This window comes from Eptesicus fuscus, chromosome 9 (genome assembly GCF_027574615.1).
Source record: "Eptesicus fuscus isolate TK198812 chromosome 9, DD_ASM_mEF_20220401, whole genome shotgun sequence".
Classification (NCBI taxonomy): Eukaryota; Metazoa; Chordata; class Mammalia; order Chiroptera; family Vespertilionidae; genus Eptesicus; species Eptesicus fuscus.
The window spans coordinates 38,889,950-38,917,421 of record NC_072481.1 but is presented as its reverse complement, the minus strand read 5'-3'; the positions used below and the strand labels follow the sequence as shown (position 1 = coordinate 38,917,421).

General features: G+C 42.2%; 1 protein-coding gene across 1 annotated transcript in view; it reads right to left on the bottom strand.

Moving 5' to 3' along the window:
* The window catches only part of C8A (complement C8 alpha chain), a 63,212-nt gene extending 46,215 nt beyond the window's left edge, over positions 1–16,997 (bottom strand). Inside the window, exons 1-3 of the mRNA XM_008139361.3 lie at positions 16,921–16,997; positions 5,282–5,378; positions 250–394 (exon numbers count right to left, since the gene is read on the bottom strand). Coding sequence (XP_008137583.2) covers positions 250–394; positions 5,282–5,378; positions 16,921–16,997 — 319 coding nt within the window. The remainder of the gene's footprint in view (positions 1–249; positions 395–5,281; positions 5,379–16,920) is intronic.
* Positions 16,998–27,472: the final 10,475 nt, after the last annotated feature.

Genomic DNA, 27,472 nt, shown 5'->3' with positions numbered 1-27,472 from the left:
AATATTTATTCAATGCAAGGATGAGTGAGTGGATTATATCTTTTTGAAAAGAATCAACAGATTTTCCTACAAACTTGCATCAAAATTACTTGGGCTATTGACTTGGCTTAAAATGCAGGTCCCTGGGCCCCATCTTAACCCATTGCTAGGGAAAAAGCTCAGGAGTCCCCCTTTTAACAAGCTTCCAAGGAAGTGTTTTGCATGTTAAGGTGATGAGCACATGTGTTATCCCGCTGGAATGTTACTCACCTGTCTCTTTACACTGGAAATCCTGTCCACACTGCGCTTGCCTTACACAAGCTGTGGGTCTACGACAACTCATTTCATCCCAGACGTCACCACTGCAGGTGTTCCCCCCAAACTTGCTTGGCTGCAGCAGGCTCCGGTGTCGGTACTAAATCAAATTTTGAACCAGACACATTCATTGTCTCTCAATCAACCAAGAGTTGTGCAGGCAGGTCTCAGCTCAACATAAGGAATAACTGTCTAATGATTGAGAGCTGCCTAAAAGGCTGTCTTTTGAAGAAGAGATCAGTGTTCATAAAAAGTGATATTCAACCAGAGGTGGCACAGTCACCAACTGCAATATTGAATAAGGCCTCCAAGCATAAATGAAAGGCTTGAACACCATATTTCTAGGATCTTCCTAATTCCTGGGAAGAACCTGCTCCTCCCTTCTTCAATCAATCAGTTCCTATTCACCTTTTGAAATTCACGGTATTGCTCCTCTAAAAGCCTTTCCTAACTAATGGATTCTACAGTTCCCTATGCATTCCTCTCTTCCTAGATCTTGTCATAGGGTTATGATTGATTGTCCGCTTCTTTGTTTACCTTTCTCACTAGTTTAGGAACAATTTGCATATGGGGGTAGAAGTGGAAAAGGAAGGACCATGTCTTCATTGGTTCAGTGCCTTGATCTATAGTCAGGTACACAGGAGGCACTGTTAGAAGAAGTTTGTTGTCTGGCCAGCTTGGCTCAGTGGTTGAGCATTGACCAATGAACCAGGAGGTCACGGTTCGATTCCTAGTCAGGGAACATGTTCAGGTTGTGGGCTCGATCTCCAGTGTGGGGTGTGTGCAGGAGGCAGCCAATCAATGATTCTCTCTCATCATTGGTGTTTCTATCTCTCTCTCCCTCTCCCTTCCTCTCTGAAATCAATTTTTTTAAAAATTAAAAAGACGTTTGTTGCTTCTCCTCTGCAACATTTCTTCTAGTCATGGCATCCTCTCTTTCCTTGAGATATATCTTATATAGTTCAGTGGGGATGAGCTCGTCCCCTTGGTCACAGGGATGTCTGAGTATGAACCAGACTGGACAACCAGAGCTTCATATCTCCAAGTTGCAATGAATGGCTCAGGGAGTGGCTCATGGCTCAACCTTAGGGCAGACGTCCTCTCTGAGGGTTTTCTTTCAGAGCTACTGGGACAGCCATTTCTTTTTACTGAAGTTACTGGGAACTGTAGGCATTAAGTGGTCATCTTGCCTACTATGTAGAAAGAGCCCATCCAAGAGTTAGACGAGGAGAGCTCTAAGACATCATCCAAGGCCCTTCATCCAGCTTTGACTGCAGAGGAATGAATACTTGTTGAGAGGAGGACAGAAAGAATAAAAATGCACACCAGTCTTGGAGCTCTATGGTTTCATGATACTGTAGAAGGAGAAAGCTGAACATTAGGCTATCCAGAGACATTTTGTTCCCAACCCTGCCTTCAAGAAGCTTAGAGTCTAGTTGAGGAAATAAAACATATAATAATACAAAAAAATGCTGTATGGAGAGATCCCTACAAAATGTTTAATAAGGCAACGTGCTGCCCCATATTTTCTGCTGCCTCTGACCTTGTATCAGATCTTCAGCCCTCTCCTTCAAGAATGTTAGTAAGGAAGTAGGAAGAGTGATTTGAGCAGTAAGAGATATGGGCTCCTGACCTGAATTTATTTCTTACTTGCTATGTAAAGTGTCAGTGTGCCTCGGTGTCCAAATCTATAAAATTATGCAGTTGATCTAGTTGACCTCACTACTAACAATTACTAAAGATTCTTTCACTGTATCCTACATTTGAAAGAGCCAGGGCATGAGAATTAGACTGACTTGGGTTCAGATCCCAGATTCACTACCAACTGACCCTAAACAAGTCATTTACCTTCTCTGAGCTTCTGGTCTCTAATACATATGTAAAATGGATGTAATGACACCTTACCTTGAAAGGTTTTGTGAGAACTAAGTGAGAATGTCTGAGGAAGCACCTAGCCCTGGGCCTGGCATATCACTGGTGCTCAGAAGTGAAGTGGTTTCCACATCATCATCTTTATCAACACAGTCTTTTCCCAATGATTTGGCAGGTGAGTCTGAAGCAGAGCAGCTACCCCCGTCTCTCCCCGCTTGCCCACTCTTGCCTACTTAATGCTCATTAGCAGAGAGGCAGAGGTAGCAAACAGAGGCCAAGCTCACACCCATACCTTTGCCTTCCATGCCTTTGAGTTAACAACAGCAGTAAAAGAGTAGTAAACTCTGTGGAAGAGATTACAGTTAGTGATTGATTTGGAAATATGAAGATGTTTTCGTTTTCTAGCCACATCTTGCTGCACAGTGTGGTAAAGAAAGTAGCATCCATCCTAGCAACATAGAGCCAGTTCTCTTTTCTGCTCCTTAAAATGTTCATCAGAGTTTTGAGGCCTGAAGTTACCAACATGGTGATAGTGGTACTAGTACCTATCCTGTATTGAATGCGTATTATTGTCCAAACTTTTAACATTTTTTGCCTGATTTAATCTCACAAGTTTGAGAGGTTATGTACTACTATGGACCCCATTTTAGACTTGGTTGGAATTCCAGTTCTACCATTTACCATACAAGGTAAATTGCTTAACATCTCTGACCCTCAGTTTTCTCATCTATAAAGTGACAGCTACTTCAGAGGGTTGTGAAGATCCGTGATGATACATGTAAAAAATTAGCACTTTGTCTTATTGCTGGCATGCAATCAATAATCATAGTTATCAACACCATCATTATTCTTGTAGCCAACTGTTGGGCTACTCCAGAAGGATTTATGACTGAGTGGGAATTGGATTAGGTGACCCCCCTAATGTCATTGTTATTCTCCATAGTACTCTGGGAGAGGCCATAGAGTGAAGTGATCAGGCACAATGGGCACTTGAGAATCACACTGATCAAGTTTTAAACGCGGGCTCTGCCACTTTCTTAATGGGATGCCCAAGCAAAGGGGATGATGAGATCTAGCATGTACAGTTGGCTGTGAAAGTCAGTAAGACGATTTATTTAAAGCATCAGCACAGTGCTGGTATGTAGACATTACTTCACAAATAGTGACTGTCCTCACCATTATCATCCTTCCTGCGGTGCCCATACTGAGAATAATGGTGCAAACATGAGGTTTGTTCCCACTGGCTCCCTGTTTTCTAGGTTGTTACCAAATAATGAAGACATTGTGTTGCAGGAAGGTTGGTGCAGACATTCCCTGAGGGACTTCTTCGTGCTGTAGCCTGTGGTTGGTGTCATTAAGACATAATTTCCCCTTTTAGCTCCTAGATAATGTTTCTTTCCAGAAATGCACATCTTTGTGTGATTTCGAGGGGAAGAAACATATTAATACTAGTAAAAAGAAACTAGAGTGTCTTTAACTCCACTGACAGAATTTAATTATTTTAAGGAAATCATTCAATTCTGATTTAACCTATAAGTCATTCACCTGTGCTATATGCTATCTAAACTGCAATGTATGAGAAAATGCAGTTTGGGATATATAGTAGGTTGAATAATGGCCATGCGAAGAAGAAGAAGAAGAAGAAGAAGAAGAAGAAGAAGAAGAAGAAGAAGAAAGAAGAAGGAAGGAGGAGGAGGAGGAGGAGGAGGAGGAGGAGGAGGAGGAGGAGGAGGAGGGGAAATCTTAACCCTTGAATATTGTGAATGTTACTTTATTTGGAAAAAGGGTATTTGCAAACATTATTAAGGTTTTTTAGATGAGTTTACTCTGGATTATCCAGGTAAACCCTAAATGCCATCACAGTGTCCTTATAAGAGGAAGGCAAAGGGAGATGTCACACAGACACACAAAGGAGACACACAGAGGAGAAGGCAAGCAAAGGGGATGATGAGATCTAACATGTACAGTTGCAGCGATTGGAGTGATGGAGCCACTGATTGTCAATAGCCATGAGAAGCTGGAAGAGACAAGGAATAGATTATCCCTGGAGCCTTCAGAGGGAGGGTGGCTCTGCTGATACCTTAGTTCAAACATCTGGTCTCCAGAATTGGGAGAGAATAAATTTCTGTTGTTTGTGGCAATTTGTTACAGATGACCCAGAGAACTACTACAGGATCTCAGAGCAAAATGAGCATTTGTGGGCCAGTCTCGAATGAAAACTGTGGCAGCATAGGATTCTTTGGCATATGTCGGAGATGGGAGTGGCAGAACAATGAAGTTCAGGGCTTGAAGTTGAATAAACTAGGCCCAAATGATGTTTCTACCACACTGTGGTTTTGAACAGCTCATCAAACATTCATGGGCACTTTCACATCTAATTAAAGAGTGGGTCTGGAGTAAGGAGGGCCATCAGCCAACTCTGCAAAAACTCATGTAAGAAAAGGGCAAGGTGCCTGGCCAGTGTGGTTCAGTGGTTGAGCATTGACTTATGAACCAGGGATTCTGAACAAAGTCAGAAATTTAATATTCCTCCCTGCTGGAACAGTGTGGAAGAGTGCTCCCAGCATCCCCCTTCCTTTGATATACCACTGAGTTTACCCACCATCGTGGACCATTCAAAAACATTTAGACGTGCATGATAGATACACATCAGTTCATTGGGCGTGTCCTCCTTTTCAACCTATGGAAGTGGAATCCTCAGGAGCACTCTCTGTGGCACGCTCTGGTTTGTCTCAGCTCATCAGGGTCATGGATAGTGAGGCATTTGTTCCTAAGCCACTCGTCCCTTCAGATGGCCCTCATTAGAAGGCAGTAGATTGGCCAGGAGCCAGAGAGGCCATAATGGGTCATTGTTCCCCTGTCCAAATAACCACTTTTCTGAGTATAAGCCATAGCATACACATATTTTGCAGGTTCACCCAATAATGCTTACAAACAAAATCAGGAGAGTCAAAAATAAAGTTCTACCATCCACATATCCATGGCTTCCAAGTACCTATTTCTAGACCCAATTTCTCCCCAAACCTCCAGATTTATAGGCCTGGGTGCTTATCTCATTTGAATGTCCGTACACAACTCAAATAGTAAATGCCCCAAACTAGTCACAATGTCTTACCTTCCTGTCCTGGCATTGAATGCACTCTGTCCACTCTGACCAGTCACTCAGCTGGCAGTTCACTGGTGTGAAGCTCCCAGCCCCCCGACTCACTCTCCTAAAAGAGGAAAGATCCCAGCTTCAATTTAAAATATTTTATTATGATAATTCCAAAAGGCCTTTTAATATGAAGGCATGTTAATAATAAGAAAACAGATGCTGAATTTTTCCCTGTTTTATTGAGGTGTAATTGACAAAAATTATATATATTTAGGTATGCTATAATATATATAATAGAGGCCCAATGCACAAAATTCATGCATAGGTAGGGTCCCTAGGCCTGGCCAGCCATCAGGTCCAACCTGTGGGGTGACCAGTGGGGTGATCGGTGGACTCCCACTGGCACCTGCCTTGGCTGGCCTGGGACCTACGGGCTGGGGGCAGCTCCTGCATTGAGCATCTGCCCCCTGGTGATCAGTGCGCATCATTGTAACTGGTTGTTCCACCGGTCTTTCCACTGTTCAGTCAATTTGCATATTAGGCTTTTATTATATAGGATATATAAATAATTACCACAGTGAAGCTAGTTAACAAATCCATCACCTCATAATTACTTTTTTTGGAGGGGTGAGAGCACTTAGTGCCTACTCTTTTAGCAAATTTCAAGTAAGTATACAATACAGTATTATTAACTACTAGAGGCCCGGTGCATGAAATTCATGCATGGGGGGAGGGGGTGTATCCCTCAGCTCAGCCTGCACCCTCTCCAATCCAGGACTGCTGGCTCCAACTGCTCACCTGCCTGCCTTCCTGATTGCCCCTAACCACTTCTGCCTGCCAGCCTGATCACCTCCTAACCACTCCCTGCCAGCTTGATTGATGCCTAACTGCTCCCCTGTCAGCCTGATTTCCCCTAACTGCCCTCCACTGCAGGCCTGGTCCCTCCCAACTGCCCTCCCCTGCTGGCCATCTTGTGGTGGCCATCTTGTGTCCACATGGGGGCAGCCATCTTTGACCACATAGGGGCAGCCATCTTGTGTGTTGGAGTGATGGTCAATTTGCATATTGATAGAGGCCTAGTGCATGGGTAGGGGCCAGCTGGTTTGCCCTGAAGGGTATCCCAGATCAGGGTGGGGGTTCCCTTGGGGCATGGGGTGGCCTGGGCGAGGGGCCTGTGGTGGTTTGCAGGCTGGCCATGCCCCCCAGTGACCCAAGCGGAGGCCCTGGTATCTGGGATTTATTTATCTTCTATAATTGAAACTTTGTAGCCTTGAGCAGAGGCCAGGGCCGGCCAGAGCAGGTGGGAAGCTTGGCTTCCTCCATTGCCAGGGAAACCCAAGCCTCCTGCTTGCTCCAGGCCGCAGCCATCTTGGTTGGGTTAATTTTCATACTAGCTCCTAATTAGCTGGTGGCATGGCTGGTGGGTGGAGCAGGGGTATGGTCAATTTGCATGTTTCTCTTTTATTAGTGTAGATTGTCACCGCACTGTATATTGCATCACCAGAACTTACTCATCCTACAACCAAAAGTTTTTCCTCTTTGACCAATCTCTCCCCATGTCCCCCCCTCTTCTATCCCTATAACCACTTACTATCATCTACTCTCTGATTCTATGAACTCAGCTTTTTTAGATGCAGTATTCTCTTCCTTTGTCTGGCTTTTCTCACTTAGCATAATGCCCTCCAGGTTCATTCTATGCTCATCCACAAATGGCAAGATTTCTTTTTTTATGACTGAACATAGGCTGACTTTTCTAAGTTGTAAAGTTTGCCCATTGATTTGGGCATCTGGGTACCCATGGCAGCAATGTCACAAAATAGTCCCTTACCCTTCCAGTTATCTGGAGATGGGAGTGGGCAGAGAGCAGGGGGAAGGGTGAAAGGGGGGATGTCCAGGGATGCTCAGTTATTCTTATCTAGAAGGCTAGGCTCTAAGGGCACTTCCACACTGGAATGATTTTATCTTCCTTCTTAAAAATTACATGTGGTGTTTTTATTTATTTACTTTTAATATATTTTTATTGATTTTAGAGAGGGGGAGAGAGAGAGAAACATCAATGATGAGAGAGAATCATTGATTGACTGCCTCCTGCATGTCCTCTACTAGGGATCAAGTCTGCAACCCAGGCATGTGCCCTTGACTGGAATCGAACCTGGGACCCTTCAGTCTACAAGCTGACACTCTATCCACTGAGCCAAACTAGCTAGAGCTACAGGTGGTGCTTTTAAAACAAAAGTTGTATGGCCTATTGCCCTTTCTCTTTCCCCCAATTTATTTTATTGAAATAAAATGCACAATACAAAAGTTACTATACTTTTAAGTGTGTGCAGTTCAGCGCCATTAAGTACATTCATGTTGTTCTGCCACCATCACCACCATCCATCTCCAGCACTCTTCCGCTCCCTGCATCAGTTTTAAGTTGCCAAGCTTAAATAAAGGAAAAGCTGTGCATATTTCCCTTCCAGTCAGTCACACTTTTAAGAAATGAAAAATGAAAATTTTATCATGCCCCTGTTCTTGCAAGTATGATGCTAGAGGGTTTATATAAAATCTCTCTTTTCATTCTATATGAATCTTATTTTTACAGAGATGAGTACTGAAGAGAATTAACATTTTTGAAGAGTCAGAGTAGCAAAAAGCCCAGTGGGTAAGAACATGGGCTCTTGGGTGAAGAGACTGAGTTTTAATCTTAGCCCCCCCACTGACTTTGAAAACTTTAGCAAGTTATTGTGCTATATAACTCTCCCATCTGTAGAACTATGTTAAAAATAACATTACTTAATAGGGTTATTGAAAGCACATTAAAATGCTTATAACGTGTTTATTAAAGGTTGGCTTTTATTATTACACACTAAAACATTACATGGATTATCTCATGTAATATCTATAATGATCCTAGGAGGTAAATATAATCAGCCCTATTTTGCATATAAGAGAGTTGAGATACCTAAAAATTAAGTAATCCTAAAGTCATAGCCCAAGGGTGACAGAGGCAGAATTTGAACTAGTTGGCTTGATGGCAAAGCCTATCTCTTGCTCCTCATGATGTTTGCCTGGCTCCCAGCCTGAGCCTCTTTCTATAGCATCACCACCGCTGCTCCTGTACCTTCGAAGCCTGGTCAGCACACTGGGCAAAGTAGTCAGGTTGTCTATTACCACCCACATTGCCACAACCTCTGAGAATCAGGCAGCCTCTGCTACGATGAATGGAACAACTATCTCCCTAGTGTAGAATTAAAAAGTACTTCAAATCTCATGCTAATTATGCCAGAGCTGCTACCCATGAGGAAGGATGGCACCTAGGCTGCAACCCTAGACAAGGTAGTCAGGAAAGTGACGGTCTTTAACACTAGTTCTCAAAGTTGGGTCCCAGGACCCTTTTATACTATAACGTGCTACAGAGAACTCCAAAGAGCTTTTGTGTAAGTAGACTAGAGCTATTGATATTCACAAAATTCAGAATCAAAACTGAGAAAAACTTTAAAAATATATATTTATCTATTTAAAAAATAATAAACCCATTGCATGTTTCAATATATATAAAGTAAGTGTATTAAAAATACATTTCCAAGAATAATAATTAGTGAAAAGTTGTCATTGTTTTATATTTTTGCAAATATCTTTAATGTCTGGTTAGTAGAAAGCAGCTAGATTCTCATTTCTGCTGCTTCATTCCATCTGTTGCTTTATGTGGCTTTGGTTGAATTCTATTAAAAAATCCCTCGTTGTACATTTATATAGTTGAAAAGTTATGCAGTTGAAGAGTGTTTTAATAGTCTCTTCAGATAACTGTGGCTGTTCTTTGATACTACACCAAAACTTGACACGGGCGACTCCTTAAATGTTAGTTGCAATGTGGAATCTAAAAGCATATCAATGAATTTTTTATACCCTGTTACATTAAAATCCACTAGTCTAATGTAAACTTCGAATGGATCTGATATCCATAGATGATTTTTGTAACATTAGGCATTGGAAATTTGAAAAATAATGGTTCACTGATTATGCATATATTAAAAATATTAACACATTCTTATGCAACATAAAAAGTCAAATTTATTAAGATTGCCAGTGATGTCTTCAAGCTCATCATAGTGGATATGTTTTTCCAAAATTTTAATTTTTGCTTGAAAGCTCAAATTTTGTCATTGGTAACAATAATGTGTTGTTGTTTTTTTAAGTGATAAGCTCTCTGTTCGTTTTTGAGACAAAATCTGCCAAATATGTAAGCCTGAATAACTGCAGTTTGACAGTTATCCTGTTGAGTAAGAACAATGTTCCAGGGGAAAAGGTGGCTACTTTTACTTAAAACTCAAATGATTGCTTTTACAAAAGACAACCATCATACTTCAGTGCACAAAAAGTTCTTGGTGCATTCTTCCCATTTTGACACACAGAATACTTAAATAACATGCATTCAAAGATTGAGGCTTAATAAAATTAATAATTTTTACTGTTTCAAAAAGGACTTTCTTGTCCTAGCTGGTTTTGCTCAATGGACAGAGTGGCGGCCCACAGATTGAAGGGTCCTGGGTTCAATTCCAGTCAAGGGCATGTACCTGGGTTGCAGGATCAATCCGAAGCCCTGGTCAGGGCACCTGCAGGAGGCAACCAATCAAGTTGTCTCTTTCACATTGATGTTTCTCTCTGTGTGTCCATCCCCTCCCTTACACTCTCTAAAAATCAATGGAAAAGTATCCTCAGGTGAAGATTAACAAAAAAATAAAACTTTGTTAAATAAAATTTAATTTCTTTCCTCTGAGTTTGGTGCCACTTCCTTGATTTGTATCAAGGCCACAGTAGTTTTACCTGCAATTACTTTTGTACCATCCGTGCAAATATAAACACAGTGAAAAGGGCAAATGTCTTAATATTGTGAAATTGTTTTGAACCCACAGGACCTCCCACCTCAACCCACCTTTGAAAAGATCTTAGGGATGCCCTGTGCTCTATAAACCATACTTTGAGAGACACTGTGATCTTTAAAATGATGCTGGTATGCATAGAACCCCACCCCTACTATCCCTTCAAAGAAAACTTCAGTGCTCAGCTCACCATATGCATCTCTATTCTCCCGACCTCGTCATCCCAAAAAGTGAGCCATCCAACATTCTGCCCCCTTGGTTGCATCTTTTTCTCGTCTATGATGACTTTTTTTTTCCACTCCAATGTCTTCCATGGTCACATCCTGGATCTTCTCACTTTCTGAAACAGCTTCTCCTCCAAATCACTAATTCACAAGTCATCTACAAATCTTTACTTGGGGGCTCCACAGCCTCTTCTCATCTATTTTATATGCTCAAGGGTTCCCATTGCACTTTTATTTAGATCTCATTGGGCCTCCATTCTCTTCACTCCTAAGCTTTCTTTCTATCAATAGGACCCCCTTCTATTTTTATTTCCCTTTATAACTAGGTTTGTATCCATGGTCTATAATTTTAAAATCTTAATTAGATCCTAAATTCCTAGACCCCACAGTTCTTTTGACTACATCTACCTGTGGAAGCCAATCCTGAATGAATCCAATTATCTGCTCCTTTACCTGGTGAGCTCCTAGATTTCTTTCTATCTCATCATAAACATTAGTTCCTTAGTGAGGCACTGTCACTAACCAGACTGTTTAGATACCTCCTTTCATATGATTTGGGTTTTTTTATTTCTTTTTTTTATTTATTGATTAAGATGTTACATATGTGTCCTTTTTCCCCCATTACCCCTTATCCTCCCCCACTCATGCCCTCACCCCCGTTGTCTTATATGCACCCTCCCCTACCTTCCCTCTGAGGTTTGATGGTCTGATCGATGTTTCTCTCTCTCTGGATCTGTTTTTGTTCATCAGTTTATGTTGTTCATTATATTCCATAAATGAGTGGGATCATGTGATATTTATCTTTCTCTGACTGGCTTATTTCACTTAGCATAATGCTCTCCAGTTCCATCCATGCTGTTGCAAATGGTAAGAACTCCTTTTTTTACTGCAGCATAGTATTCCATTGTGTAGATGTACCACAGTTTTTTAATCCACTCATCTGCTGATGGGCACTTAGGCTGTTTCCAAATCTTAGCTATGGTGAATTGTGCTGCTAGAACATAGGGGTGCATCAAGCTCTGCACATCTTCTCCACACTTAATTATCAAACTTGTAATATTTGTATAATTTCTATCTTCTCCATCAGATTGTAAGCTGTATGAAGGCAAGTATTGTCTGTATGCTTGCTGCTGAAGTCCCATCATCTATCATGATGCAGACCCAAGCAAAGTGCTCGGTAAATATTTAGGAAAGGAAAAAAGAAGGAAGGGAGGCAAGGAGGAATAAAAAGGGAGGGAGAGAGGAAGGAAGGAGGAAAGGAAAGAATTGAAAAATTTATGGGAAATAGAGTGGCATTGTTTCAGGATTATATTTGAATCTAATTTTCAATTATAATATAATTAAGTGATTCTGGCATCTAGACATTCAAATGGATAAAGGTTTGTTCCAGCTGTCATTTTGCCGATAGATTGTCCTAATAATAAAAGTTTGAAGCATGGGGACAGAGAGAAAGACAAGGGTTCTAATTATCGAAAAGGTGGGAGAGAATGTTTGGGAGCAGAAATGTCTCCAGCATTAGTTCTGCATCTCACTATAGAATTGTCAAGATAATGTCATTGTAAGCCTACAGAGACTGCATTATGATGTCAGAATGGAAGGAAACAGTATTAATGGATGGAAGCAAAAGCCTAGTCAGAGCCGTGCTGTGTTGCTGTAGTTTTAAAAGCTTTGTGACATGATGTCTAGACAGAGGCACACACAGTAATGCTATCACTGAAGCAAGAGTACAAAAGGTACACAGGACCATTCATTAAATCATAACGGGGCTCCAACCTTCTAGCCATTAATAATGTGACCAGCATTTTCTCTTATCGTTCCAATGAATTTTTAAATGTAGTTTATTTTTGCTGATTATAAAAGTAATGCATTCTCATTAAAGAGAACATAGAAAAGATAATGAAAGGGAAAATTGCCCCAGTTCCTGCCAATATTAGTATTTTTTCATATTTCCTTTCACTCTTTATTTTCATAACATAGTTGAGGTCATACAGAGTATTGCATTTTATACCCTGCATTTCCACTTGATATTGCAGCAGAAATGTAAACTATTTATGATGGTTCCACTCCTCTAACATCAAACAGATTATCGAGCACCCAGTTTTTCGGTGTCCTAAGTTATTTATTGAAGATATATCCTGCAGAATAGGATGGCTGAGTGGAAGGATAGAAGTGATTTTAAAGCTTATGAAACATATGGCCGAATAGCTTTCCAAAAGAATTGTACCAATGTTTCAATTACTTAAGGAACCATTAATAAATCTGTGGCCTAGTAAATCTTGGCAAATAGTTTAAAAGCATCTCACAGCTACTAAAAATCAACTCAAACAATAAGACATTTACTATAGAGCACTGGGATTTGGGAGTCTTTGTGCATGTACCTTACTGTGCTACACTATTCAAGTTGATTTAACTATCTGGCTTTTAGTTGTTTCCTCTGTAGAATCACACAAGCCAATATAGTGCTACTGCAGGGTTTCTCAGAGAATGCTCTGTAGAGTACTAGTTCCTGAGAGATGTGACTGAGGCAGAAGAGGAAAAGACAAGGTACATGGTCAAATACATTTGGATACATTGCATACAACATATTACTTTCGGAGATTCAAAATGTCCAACAACATATTAAAGGCACTGAGAAGTTCTGCATTTTAATTTACTTAACCTAGCATTTACCTAATTTTTTTAACATGTGTCATTTTTTTTCAGGTGACCTCTATAAGACTATGTAACAGAGTTGAAGAAACACTGATATAACAGAAAGGGATTTGGTGTCCAACAAACATGAATTTAAATCCAGTTTATTTACTTAATGAACTTCAATTTTCTTATTGCTAAAAAAACAGGATAAGCCTAACACACATGTTAGTTTCTTATCTCTAACCTCTTTAACCCCACATGTGTCAGCAAACCTCTCCATCTTTGTCAAAACGTATTGAAGACCACTCTTCATGGGGGACTGGTGAGATGCTTGCCATCTGCCTTTTTAAATAGGGTGGCATATTGGGCAAAGGGCATAAAACCTGAAGATGAACCTACAACTTGCAGGTCTAATGCTTGACCCCATATTGTGGCCACCTCAGCAATTTAAATCACAAAGTAATAATTAGCTGCCAGTCCTAAACTAGAAGGGCAAAAGCCCTAACCCTGATTATTGTCAGGGAGCTACCTAATAAGTTGGCTCAGCTTATATTCAAAGCTGATTGTCACTAATTATATAACCTTGAGCCAGTCCCATTCAGTTACATGGAATTACATCATGAAACGGAAGTATTTTACATTTGATTGTGAAAGTGCTGAGTCTCCAGGCACCTCCCTTTTGCTAAGTCCAGTGGGAAGTCTTCCGGGTTGGTCTGACTTGCTCTCTGTTAACCATTGTGCCCTTCTTGAAGGCTTTCCTCTATTGGACTCCTCGTACCACGCTGTCTTGCTCCCTTCCTGCGTCAGTGGCCAGTTCTCTTTGACTTCTCCAAAAACTGGAATTCCTCAGGGTGCAGTCTTGCCTCTCTTCTTTTCTCTTTCTGTTTTTCTCACTCCTGAGAAAGTGAGAGCCATTTTCTGACCTTCGCAAACCATCTCTATTAATGCCCCCTAAAGTAGATCTTCACCTTGGACCACTTCTCTAAAATCCTCTTTTGTTTATCCAACTGCCCATTTCATATCTCCATTACATGTCTCTCAGGCATGTGAAACGTAAAGGCTCCAATATAAACTCTTAATTTTCTCCTTTTAACCAGCTTCTGTCTCGGTTTTACTTACATCAGTAAGTGGAGCCACCGTAACACAACATTGCTCAAGCCAGTTACCTGCCTTCATCTTTCATGCCTTCCTCCCTCTAGCCCCCACACCCAGTCCTTGGGAAATGTCTGTCAATATTACCTTCAGAATGTTATCACAAGTATCTTCTCTCCCACCTACCTGGACGCCCCCCCCCCCCCGACCCCCTCGCCCCGCCATCCTAATTTAAGGCACCAGTATCTCTCACCCATATTGCTGCTGCGGCCTCCAATGACACTTTCCATTTCACCTTTCTCCTATCCCTTCTTTGCACAGTCACAAGGATGGTTTTTAATTAGAAATCAGATAATAGCCCTCTTTTGTAAGACCATTTAGTATTGTGTTTTTGTTTGTTTGTTTGTTTTTTACTACACATAGACTATAACCCAAATTCCTCATCATGGAGCCCTAGGTCCTCTGTGATGCTTTTAGACATCCTCTCATGTCACAATCCTCTCACGGCACAATCCCCTGCCCTGTGCTCCTCCCATCCTTCAGGTCCACCAACATGGTTAGCCGCTTCCCACAGTTGGGCCTTAACACATGTGGACCTCTCCATTCTCCCCTGCTCCTTACGTGGTTTCTCCTTGCCCTCCTTCATGTCCCAGCTTAAATGCCGCCCCTACAGAGAACCACCCCCCAACCAGCCTATCTTCAGATATCCTCTAACAAAGGGCCTATTCTTTCCTTCATGGTATTTATCATGCATTTTACTGAAATGTTTTGCTTACGTGTTTATTGCCTCTATCACTGCACTGTGAATTCCTTGAAGGTAGGGACATTATCTGTTTTGTTCACCACATGGTACCTAGCATACCTGGAATCCTATATAATAAGAGAGGAATATGCTAATTATCCATTACGCCCTGAGGTGTAACTACCAACCGAATAATGACGGGATCACAGATCTGCAGAAGGGTGGGGCAGCGAACTACAAGCTACAATCGGGCAGCAGAGAGCTACAGGAGGGGGCAGGGCAGCAAGCTGTGAGTGGGGAGAGGAAGGGGGCAAGGGGGGAGGAGCTACAGGAGGGTGGCAGCAACCTACTGGCGCACAGGTTCATGCACAGGGCTACTAGTATTTAATAAAATCTTATATGAACCCTAACATTGAAAAATCATGATCTACCTCTGCATTTTAATAATACTTTATTTTCATTAGCTCATGTTTATCATTTTGCTTATTATGAAGTCTTAATAGAAAAATTGGGTGGTTTTTTTCTTTTTTGAGAAAGACATTTCAAAACAGCAGTGATGATGTAAGATTTTATTTGGGGGTGGGGGGAGAAGGAGTGCCATTGTTAAATTCTTGAAATCACTGACCGAGCTCAAAGATCCATGCCAACTGGCACATTATACATTGGTTCTACTTTTTGTCAACCATCAGAGAGAATGTAAAGTCCCCAAAATGACCATACCATTCACACAACACCACTGGCCACAGCTCTCACTGGACGCTCACTAAGAACCAGGCATCATACCAAATACTTTTCATGCGTTTAATTCTTCCTCTTACTTTCCTCCCACGTTTTGCTCAGAAAAGTTAAGTAGCTTGCCTGAAGTCACACATATGCAAAATGCCGGTGCCGGACTCTGAACCCAGAGTTGTTCACTGCGTAGTTTTCTGTTTCCGGAGCCAGGGTCAGACCCACTGGCGTTAGACACAGAGACCTCGTGCTTTCCCACCTCAGCACTTTGTAAAGTATTTAATTGGCTCTCTTTTGCCTTGACTTCAAATTTGCCTCTTCACTGGTCTGTCTTATTTGATAAGTTCATCAAACATCAGGGTTCTTTGTTCATTTTCAAAAAGGATTACAATGATAAGCTTTTATAATTAAGAGTATCTCAGCAGAGATTTCCTTTTCCACAGTTCCCTCACCTTTATCTTCTAATTATTAGAGATGAATTTTCTGATTTTGTTCAAAATGGTATTTGCTTTAAATACAAGTTGCAAATTAACTGCTTATAAAAATATCTTCCTCCCTTCTGAACTGTTACTTAAAAAAAAATCTCTGTTGCTCTAGCATTTAAAAGGAGTAATGATTTAAAATTGAATCATCCAACAAGAATTTGAATAAAATAACTCTAATTACAATCTTTAATATTTGGGAGATAGGGACAGCTTCAAAACTGTCCCAAAGGTGACATAAGGAGCTGTTTAAGCTCCACAAAATACTTAATGTGAAGATATTAAAAAAAATGAGACCAGGTTAAAAAATGTAAGGAAATGGACTGAGCAAAAGGCAATGTGCATATAAAAATATCACTTCCATTCATTATCCCGCAGCAAAAGGTAAGCTTGTTTCTATTAAATGACCCAGCATCTCTACAGTGTCTCTCCTTTCCTAAATGATGTTATATACATTCTCTAATTTTATTCTCCCCAAACACTATGAGACAGATATTCTTATGATTCACAAACAGATGAGTAGATGTTAACTGTCCAACATTACTCAAGAGAACTATTGTTTATTGAGTGAAGTCTATTGTATTTCTAGGATCTGACTGCATGTTCATTAACTCTTACAGAAGAGGCATTATTATTCTCATCTGACAGGTAGGACAACTGAAGCTCAAAGAAATGAAGTGATGTATTTCCGATTAGCCAGCTCCTCAGTATTGCAACTGTGATTTGCACACACACTCTTTTCATTGTCCTCTAGTCCTTCACTGCACTAGGAAGAGCAGGAAAAGAGGTCACATTCCAACCCAAAACAGCCTGCTACAAGCATGAAAGTGTCTCTGTTCCCCACTAGGTGAACCCACTATGCAAATTCTGCAGAGACATATGGCTGACTCACCGGTTTGCCTTCTCCTGTATGGTTACCCCAGGCAGACAAGTCATCAAAGACAAGATGAAGAAAGCAACAGCAAACATCTCATCCAGAATCCACCAGCCTATATCACCTAGAAGGAATTAAGGGATCTATTCAGGGAGTTGGAGTAAAAAGATGTCTACAGGCCAGGACCCATAAGATCTAATGTTTGAAACTAACAGAACTCCCTTGATTCTCATTCAGATGTGGTTAATTAGTTACTAGGGTATTGATTAGCCAAATACCCTAAAAACCCAGATACCAAAGGCCACTGTCCTTCAGACCTTTATTTTGAAAAATAATACCTATAAGATATTTATTTAACCAATACCAGCTTAGCAAAAGGATCTTACTTTCAGAAAGAGGCATAAGTCAAATCAAGATACAGTTCTAGAATGCATGATCATTTTTATTGGCTCTTGGAACTTGTTAAGGTCAGATCAATTTGTTTTGTAAGACAGAAATGAGGCTAATACTGGTATATCAGCTCAACCATAAACAGCCAGCAAAACAGACAATGCTAACAGTCGCATGGAGGTTCTACAATGTATCACCAGACATCTGGAGCCTGAGAAATGTAGGTAACTCAATGAACTTTCCACTTTTTTTTTTAATATATTTTATTAATTTTTCACAGAGAGGATGAGAGAGGGATAGAGAGTTAGAAACATCGATGAGAGAGAAACATCGATCAGCTGCCTCTTGCACACCCCCTACTGGGGATGTGCCCGCAACCAAGGTACATGCCCTTGACCGGAATCGAACCTGGGACCCTTGAGTCCGCAGGCCGACTCTATCCACTGAGCCAAACCGGTTTCGGCGAACTTTCCACTTTTTATCCAGACATCGGATGCTATTGAGATCCAGCATATTGGTATCTTGAGGGGACCAGATGCCTTCAATAGATATCTCCAGAAGCATTCTCTAGAATTATAGGAATAGCTACAAATATCGACGGATAAGACCATACCTACATACACTCTCTGACTCTTCCAGGCATGATGGGCATTTCATAATGATTTTACTGCAGATGTGGTATCATAAGGGGTGTTATATCTGGATACCCTTAGGGCAGCTCAGGATGGTAGTGGGGATGGAACCCACTTTTCCCACCAACTCCCCAGCTGCCTCCCTTCTCCCTCCCTCCCTATCTAATCCACAATCCAAGTTTCTGAGATAGGTCCTCAGACACCCCCACCTCAGGTTTTCCTCCACCAGTTCTATTGCTTTTCTCATGTGGAACAGACTGCTCCCTAGAACAGAGGTCTCAACTGGGGTGATTCTGCCCCTCAGGGGACATTTGGCAGTGACCAGAGACATTTATGCTTGTCACGACTTTGAAAGTTGTGCTACTGGCATCTAGTGGATAGAGGCAGGGATGCTGCTAAACTTTCCATGATTCACAGGAGAGCACCCACCACAAAGAATTATCTGCCTGAAAATGTCAGTAGTGCTGAGGTTGGGAAACACTACCTCACAACAAGTCTAGTCTTCTTTCCCTTGGCCTTGGAATTCTGGTGAATTAATTTTCTTGTTTTTACACGTAGGCTCTATTGCCTTCCTTTTCCACACAGCTCCTTTTCGAGAGTTCCCTGATGCCTTTCTCTTCACCCAAGACCTCAGCAGCCTCCAGGACTCCCCTTAACCTCTACTCACCAATCTCATCCTTCACTCCTCAACATGGTCACTTAAATCCTATTACATTTCCTGTGTAATATCTTCCTTCCAAGCTTCTCTCCTTCATTCTTACTGCCTTGGATCCCTTTCAGAGCCTCAGCTTTCTCTGAAACTATCATAAGAGACTCCTAGTGGGTTCTGTTTCTCCTTATTCCAAATCTACCTGAATTGTTGCTGAATTCATACTCAAGAACTGCCTCTGACAACATCCCGCTCCTGTCCAGAAACCTTCAGTGGCTCCCCATTGTCTATAAAATTAGAAGTCCCAATTCCTCCATAAATGGGTCCAACTCATCTGTGTAACCTTATGGATCAGAGCCCTCTGATTATCTCTCACTTACAGTTCAGGTTCCCTTACCTTCCTCACACTTTCTCACTGCTGTGACTACTCTTGCTGGACCCCCCACCAGAAATTCCTTTACCCATCATCTCTTACCTTTCCATCAAGTGTCTTCTCAAATAGTAGGTCCGTCATGGATCCTTGACTGATGGCTCCTTCTGGGAGGTATCTCTTTGTTACCTTGAACCTTATAAACACATGAGGAGCACTTCTCATTTTTGCCTCATATTGGGCTTTTCTAAGGAAGCGGGGTATATCTTGAGAATGAAAGTTTATTTAAGGTAAATTCTGTGTCTGGATCTTCTTTGTAAACACCCATCTCACTTAGTACTGAATCTTTAATAAGAAATATGTATTGATTGAGTGAATAGCAAATGAATCAATTAAAAATAGTTTACTATTACATGGTACTTTCAGGTTTCGTTTCTTATTTAATCCTCAAAATAACCTTGTGAGATAAATATCATTATTATGAAGAGAATCCTGAGTCAGAGAGACAGTGACTAACGTGGAAAATGGAAGCAAGATGTATAGAGTACCAGCCATGTACCTGCCCCATTACATGATTTTTTTAAAAATTAAGTCTCATCTTCACAGTAATCATGCAAGGCTTTCTGAGTAGTTAAGTAATTTGTCTGAGATCATATAGCTGGTGAGTCTCAGACTCATGGATTTATAATATGTCCAACTTCAAAACATGAGATCTTTTTGGTCTGATCACACAACTACTTCACTATTAAGTGGTGTATTAGGACTAAAGCTTTGGTCTTCTCCAAGTCCAGTTTCTGCCTGCTATGCCTTAACTCAGAGAACAATATCATTTCTAGGGAACCAAGAAAGCAAAATAAAGTGAATAGAGAGAGAATCACAGGATAGAATCAAAAGAGATGAAGCTAAGTCAGATGAGATTAATCCATGCCTCTATGACTAAGTGTACTTGCCATGTGTGGTGTGTGTGTGTGTGTGTGTGTGTTCGGATGGGGGTGGGGCAGTCATCTGCTTTGGGCTAGAATGTCCTAAGATGAATGGGAAATGCCAAAACATTTTTAGGTTTACATATGTGGATTTCACCTTAATTGTAGCATTCTGTTATCAAAGATAGATAGTTATAAAATGCCATACAGAATAGACAACAAGATGCCAATTCATTTTGAAAATGCATTGCTTGTCTCAGGGAAACACTTTCCACTGCCTAAATCAGACCATGAGTTATGGCCTCCAAGTGGAGCGTGTCCTGCATTGTCCCAGACTGCCACCGCCGGGACATCCAGGTCTGTGCTCTCTGAAAAGCTTTCAGTATTCTACACCGCATTCCCCCTGTGCTAGACCTGTCTCTTGCCCATTGCAGTTGGGAGATCAAAACTCTGCAAATCTAATGCAAAGGGAGGCAATTGGCTAGAACACAACTATAGATCAGAAAGTGCCACTAACCAATTCTTGTCTCCTTGCCTCAGTTTCTTTATCTGCAAAATGGATAAAATAATACCCATTAGGATAGAATCAAAGAGCTGATGACTAAATGAGGAAATCTATCCTTAACTGGGAATTTTGGACAGTTGTTATTTATTTCAATTTCCCCTTCTGCTCCTCCTTCCTAGTATCTATTCATTTTCTCTCATAAGCATGGGAGCTTTCATTTAATATAATGGAGCGGGGGAGAGAAGGAAGAAGAGGCGTGGCAAAGAGAATGATGGAGGGTGTGGGATGTGAGAGGTCCATGTCCAGGTGACCTGGGCTGATGTCAAGGCCTTCTGGAGGGAGGATAGTACCTGCAGAAGCTGAGAGAACAGTTTCAACGGTAGGGCCCAGGTGACAAAGTGGTCCAAGGGCCCACTTCCCCCTGTCTTCCCAGGTTACAGTACATTCCAGCACCTCAAGGGTTGAAAAATTTGAGAGCAACTCAATGTAGCAACTTCAGCTTGGCCATGGCCAATCTTGTAATGGTCAGAAGTGAACAGGGCTTCTCCCTGCAGCTTAATGGTTGATAGTCCACGTGGATGGCAGAGAAGTTTTGTAAGTGTGTGTGTGTGTATGTATTAGCACTGCTCCCTCTCTGGAAAATCCTGCAAACCATTCACCCGGCACCAAATCTGCAGACAGAAGATGAGCATCCTTTACCTCCTCTCTCCACGCTTTGCAAGACTTCATGTCTATGACACCTGTTTTCTCCCGAGTGCTTTCCTCAGTCCCAAGCCATGGCCAACAGACATTCATGGTGGGTATTCCATTGAAAATGCAGTGGGGCTGGTTTAAGGAATTGGTCTTAACCCAGGCTTTACACAGATGGGCTAATGCATGCCTACTGCATGTCGAAGCTCTGTGTTTGCATTGAAGAGGTGAGGTGAAGGGGGTCAGTGTCTGGCTCATTTCTACATTAGTGTAGAAATTAAAGACCTTCTCTCAAAGAAGGCATTGAGCACTGAGAGCAGCTCTGGCCAAATCTGGTGGTCCTTTGGGAAATTCCTCTTGGAATTTGGCTGCAATAATTACCAGGATTCATTTTCCACCTGAGAAAGTTCTCCAGGCATCATCAATTGATCAATAGTCTTCTCTGTGATGCCTTTACATGTAGCACGGTGCAGGCACTGCTTCCTCTATTCCCACAGTACCTCAGAAAGGCCACCGACTTGGCGGTGGTTCATGCTCTATCCCACCTGTGGTGGCTGTGAACTCACGGGAGGCAGGGCTGTGCTGGCCCAGAGTCTCCATGCCTCAGGTGTGTGAGAGTCAGCCCACGGAACCACAGCCCACCGACTTCATGGGCCCTGCTGAGCATGCACACAGATGCTAAACACAGTACACCCCCCACTAGAAGAAGGTAGGCTGGTATGATCACATGTGCAGGCAGCTTTAACCAGTGTCCATGGGAACCTCCTTCCCACACAGCATTCTCTCCTCCATTCCCCACCAGTGTCCCACTGAGAGCCCTGGACCCTGCTGTTCCCCCACTCCACTGGGAATTTCATGTGTCCCAAGTGCTGGCACATAGCAGGTGTTCCATACTTGTGTTTTATGCAACGCAGTAGGAAGATGGTACCTTTTACTCTAACAAATCTGGACTGAGATCCCAGCACCACCATTAACCAACTGTGCAACTTTGGACAAGTGATTACACCACTCTGCCTTAATTGTTCCTCCTGCATAATGGGTTTGATGGTAATTTCATACATATATTTCACATATACATAGACACATACATACCTAATGATTCATACATGTTTATTGAATGTACATGAATTAACAGGCATTTGCAGGCCTGAACATGATAGACACTGTCTCTCTTTGTAATCCTCTCATTCCTGCCCTCTCTGTTCCAGAACACCCTCTGGGGCTGAGCAGGTGGAGGCTCGTTCACAACTGGGGCTCAGGTGCCATTTGAGGAGTCAGTAGGGGGGTCAGGGTCACTGAGAGACTGACACAGTAGACCTACGTGTGTGCCATTTCTCTGTGTGTTTGGGGCATCTTTATGCTATCAGGTCCTAGGCACTTACTGCGTCGGTGAGGCTTCTGAAAGATATTGTGGCCTTCAGTCCTCAAACCCACAGTGATCCCTCAGACTGATCAATCCAAATATAAGCTCTTGGAGGCTGACCAAAACCATTTTGTTCACTATTATGTCACAAAGTTGCTGCACGCTGTAACCAATTAGTTAGCATAGTCATTCTATCAGGGGTTGGGTTAGGGACTGTGGTGGGCACTAAACACTCAGAGATGAGAACACAGTCCCTGCCATCACGGTTCCATGCCCGGATGGAGTGCCATAGGGATCTGCAGGGGCCCACACTGTGAGCATCTGGGATTTGAGCTTTGAAGGAGGCAGGTGGGCAGATAGAAGTTTCTTTAGTCAGAGAGAGGAAGAAAAGGCATTCCAGGTAGAGGAAACAGCATGAACAAAACCACGAAGAACCAAAGAGACATGGCCAGTTTGGAATCAACCAGCTCTCTGGTGGGAAAGACAGCAGGACAGGCAAAGGCCACAGCAAAGGGCTTTTTGTTGCCAAGACTAAGATTTCTATTCCATCTCTAAGGATGTGGAGGGGCTACTGAAGGTGAAGCAGCAGAGCCCCTGGTCAGACCTTTATGTTGCAGTCTGGGGGACCATGGAGAATGGACCAGAGAAGGCTGAGGCTGGAGGCAGAGAAACTAGCTTTGAGACTGACTCCCAGGGACTGGAACTCCATGCACCTGACACACCCGGGGAAATGCTTGGGGACAAGAGGACATGGTGGGAACTCAGAAGCTCCAGAGTCAGACCTCTAGATTCGTATGCCAAACTCTACAGGATTGCATTGCACGACCTTGGGATAGTCCCTGGACTTCTCTGGACCTCAGTATCCATGCCTGACAGCTGGTTCATCCTCCACTGCCTCCTCCAGTCTGAAACCTTGTCCTTCTGTAATACAGATCTAAGGCAACCCTTTAGCACGACAGGACTAGGAAACAAATATGGATATATATTTCCAACTGTTCAAGTCTCTCTCAATACTTTTATTCAGGACTTGTACTCCCACGAGATACTCTGGGCTGTCAGTCTGTAATTAGACTGTCTCTGCTCTCACAAAGCCAGGCTGTGTGGAGGGGGAGAGAGAGCCCGATTAGCCTACTGTAAACAAATTTGGTCAGGCCCCTCTCGCCAGTCTCAGTTCCAGCTGAGTGGATTTCAGCGGCTTCTGGGTGAATGCTAATGCCTCCTACGCACACAGTTGCAAGAAAATAATCCTGCGTGCCTCCCTTTCTTGAGAATGCTGTGGGTTTCACGTCTCAAGCGTCTCTGGGACAGAGCATGGCTCATGGGGATGGGGGGGGGGGGTAGAGTGTGGGGGTGCAGCAGGGAGGCCTCACAAAGAAACTAGAAAGAGCCTAAGGCAGGACATAGGGCTCCCAGTTGTCAAGGCAAGTTCAGCCACTCATTTTCTTTGTAACCTTGCAAAAGTCCCTTCAGCTCTCTGAGCCTCAGGTAGCTCAACTGTAAAATGAGGCTGAGAACACCTACCTCGCAGGCCTGCTGGAAAGAGTAATTGAGATAATGTACCTAAGAGCCTTTGGCAAAGCTCTGTGGGCGAGGGGACAGCGTCAAGGATCACAGCCTCAGCTTCCCTGTGCAAAGGGGTCAGGGAGTCGGGCAGGTGTAGAACATGCAGGAGAGCTAGGCTCAAAACTCCCATCAGCATCAGCATCCTAGAAAATGAGAGGGGAGCAGCCCTGATGCCCTGACCAGCCCTCCCATTAAAATTGCCCTGAAATTGGATGGAGGCTTTCCATGTGTGGGGTAGAAGGAGGAACTCTAACACTTAGGAGCACTTGTGCTCTGCTTGTCATCTTTACAGTTGCTATAGATGAGAATTCTTCTTTTATCTTTTTTTAACCATTATTTTTAATTATAGATGAGAATTCTAATACCCAGTCCAGAGATGAGGAAACTGAGACCAAAAGAAGGAGGGAGAGAGGATTTCAGGCCAAGTTATTCTGACTTTAAAGTCTGCCTAGGCTCCCTGTCTTTGGAATCACAAGCACATTGAAGTCATATTCAGATGGGAGGCAGATATATAGTAGGTTATGAAGAAATGGTATAGTTGGGGTATAGTAGGTTATGAAGAAATGGTAAGATGAGCTCTACTCATCTTTTTATCGGGCATCAAGGAGGGTGAGTCCCTGTCATAAACTGTATGCATCATAAAGGCAGGGCTGTGCAAGCTGCAATGTCCCTGGTGCCCAAAACACTACCTCTAAATATTTATCGAATGAATGAATGAACCCTATGAGGCTCACAGTCATATCCTTAGCTTTTCTGGCTGATCCCAAATAATAAGAAAGGAAAAGAAAGTTCTCCATGTAAAGTGTCCAAGAAATTTACACACATTTGTTGTACCAAATATTTCCATTTCTATTGCTGTGTAACAAACGGTCCCAAAGTTCAGTGTCTGAAGACAACTTTGATTTCTTATTTCTCAGGATTTTGTAGAAGATCACGCATGGTCTGCATTCAGCCGAGGGCTCAACTGGGGCTGGAAAGTGCATGATGGCCTCTCCCCCTTCAGGGTTCCTCTCCACACGGCCTCTTGTCATGCAGGAATCTAACCTAGGCCATGTTCCAGCCCAGCCACTGACTTCCAAGTGAGAATGCTTCTGCTTAGGTCACGCTTGCTACTGACCCGTTGGCAAAGCAAGTTTCATGGCCAATCCCAGACCAGTGTGGGAGGGGAACACACAAGGGTGGGTGTCAGTATCAGGATGGGTGGTTTGTTGCAGGCAGTTGGCCACATCAGTCATCAGAAACAGCACATTAATGAATTTATCTATATAAAGCAGTTAGAAATGTGCCTGACACTTAGTTTGTACTACTTAACTATTAATAGTAGCTAATTATTATTATTAGCTATTTATTTATAACATATTATTATCATTATTATTAAGTTCTTCACTGCAATTGTCTTTATTTTGTTGCATATGAAATGAGAACCCCCATATTAGGAAAGCGCTGGTGTATCCTTCAAGCTTTGCATATATTCACCCTCTCTATTACTAAAATCACACAATTGAGTTTGAGTAGCTGAGTCATCGACAAAATACGACATTGAATTTTTCTTTCTTCTCTTCTACTCATTTTTTGGTCATTTTCCTAAACCTGGGTATGCTTTTTTGTTCATTCCTAAAAGTGATGTTGGAACCTAAAGAAGGATTACTCATTTGTATAAGAATCTACCCACTGAACAAGCATTTTCTAAGTCCATTATAACTCATATCTTGCCCTTTTCCAGGGATTCTCTGAAAGATGCATATGGGACCCTGTTTCTTTTTTCTTTTTTTTAATATATTTTATTGATTTTTTTACAGAGAGGAAGTGGGGGGGATAAAGAGTCAGAAACATCGATGAGAGAGAAACATCGATTCAGCTGCTTCCTGCACACTCCCTACTGGTGATGTGCCCACAACCAAGGTACATGCCCTTGACTGGAATTGAACCTGGGACCATTCAGTCCTCAGGCCGACGCTCTATCCACTGAGCCAAACCGGTCAGGGCTGGGACCCCGTTTCTGGCAGAGGATCTGCCGAGGGAATCTGTTGGTAACTTCTGAGGAAGTCTTTCTACCCTGATGACATGAACAAGGTATGCAAGGAGAATCCTCATTTCCCTTCCTGCCTTTTGACTTAGTTGAATGAGGGCATAATTCTTAGAGAGGCCTTTTATATCTCTGTTATTGCCATGAGAAGGATATGCCCTGGGTGGCCCTCCAGTCCTGGAGGAGAGGAGGCACATGGGACAGAACAGCTCAGCTGGCCTGCACACCCTCAGGTATATTCAAGCTTGTATCCTTCAAGGTCTGTATATATTCACCTTCTGTATTACTGAAATCACACAATTGCGTTTGAGTAGCTGAGTCAGCAACAAAATATGACATTGAATTTTTCTTTCTCCTCTTCTACTACTCATTTTATTTTATTTTTGGTCATTTCCCTAAACTCTCTTGAATGAGAGTTGCTCAACCAGATCCAGACTCAGGCTAGCTGCCACGCTTGAAGCAGAGCTGCTTCGCTGATCACAGGTCTGTGAGGGGAAAAATGTGGTTTAAACCAGAGTTTTGTCATAGTTGCTATGCACCATATGTAAAAACAGCTAAACACTACAGCATTTTATTCTCCCGTCTGCTATTGCATTATGGAATCTGTGGTCTCAGCCTAGGGCCGTGCTGATATGACAGGAACATGGTAAGAAAGTTCTTACAAGAGGTGCCTTTGACATTCAGGAACATAGATGCCTGCTTCTCTCCTAGTTTTGGAAGGCAGGAGACTCGCTGGAATAGCCCATGCAAGCAGGTTAAGTAGGGACCCAAGAGGAGTATGGTTGGGACAAGGAAGTTAAAACACTGGATTGATCTTTCCTAATTGCTGAATGCAAACAGAAAGCTGTGCATTTACGAGTAAGATGTGAGGAAGGGGATTTGAACAGAGCTTAGCTAAAGACAGTGACTGGAAAATAAGTACAACCAACTATGCTTTATACCCCTAGTTCCAATGGTTTAGTAATTCTGCTCAACTTAGTATTTCTCTCTGCCTAAAATAATTGTTATCATTTGCAAAGTGGAAAATTCACTGTGTACTCCTTCACCTGGACCATTGATCAAGTGTGGGCATTGGTCTCAATATGGCTCCCTTTCCCTTTCTCATTGTTTTTCTTTCTTTGCTCTGTGCCAATCTATTGCTTATATGCCTGGCTTTTGCAGGAGAAATCTTTCAAATGGTATTTGAATGTGTGTGTGTTTATGTGTATAATTTAAACCTTGTCTTCTAGCATGTAAAAATTTTCAAGGAATATTAGTTTAGTCATGTGATCAACACTTTTATTGCTAAAATTAAAATTACTGATGGCAGCAACAAGAGCAACTAACATTTCCTGAGAACTTTGTACAAGCCTAGCTCTGTGGAAGAGTTCTGTATGCAATTCATCCAATCCTCATGCCAGTTGAGTAGGTGGATATTATTATGCCATGTTCTTCCAATAATACTAAAGCAACATCTGTC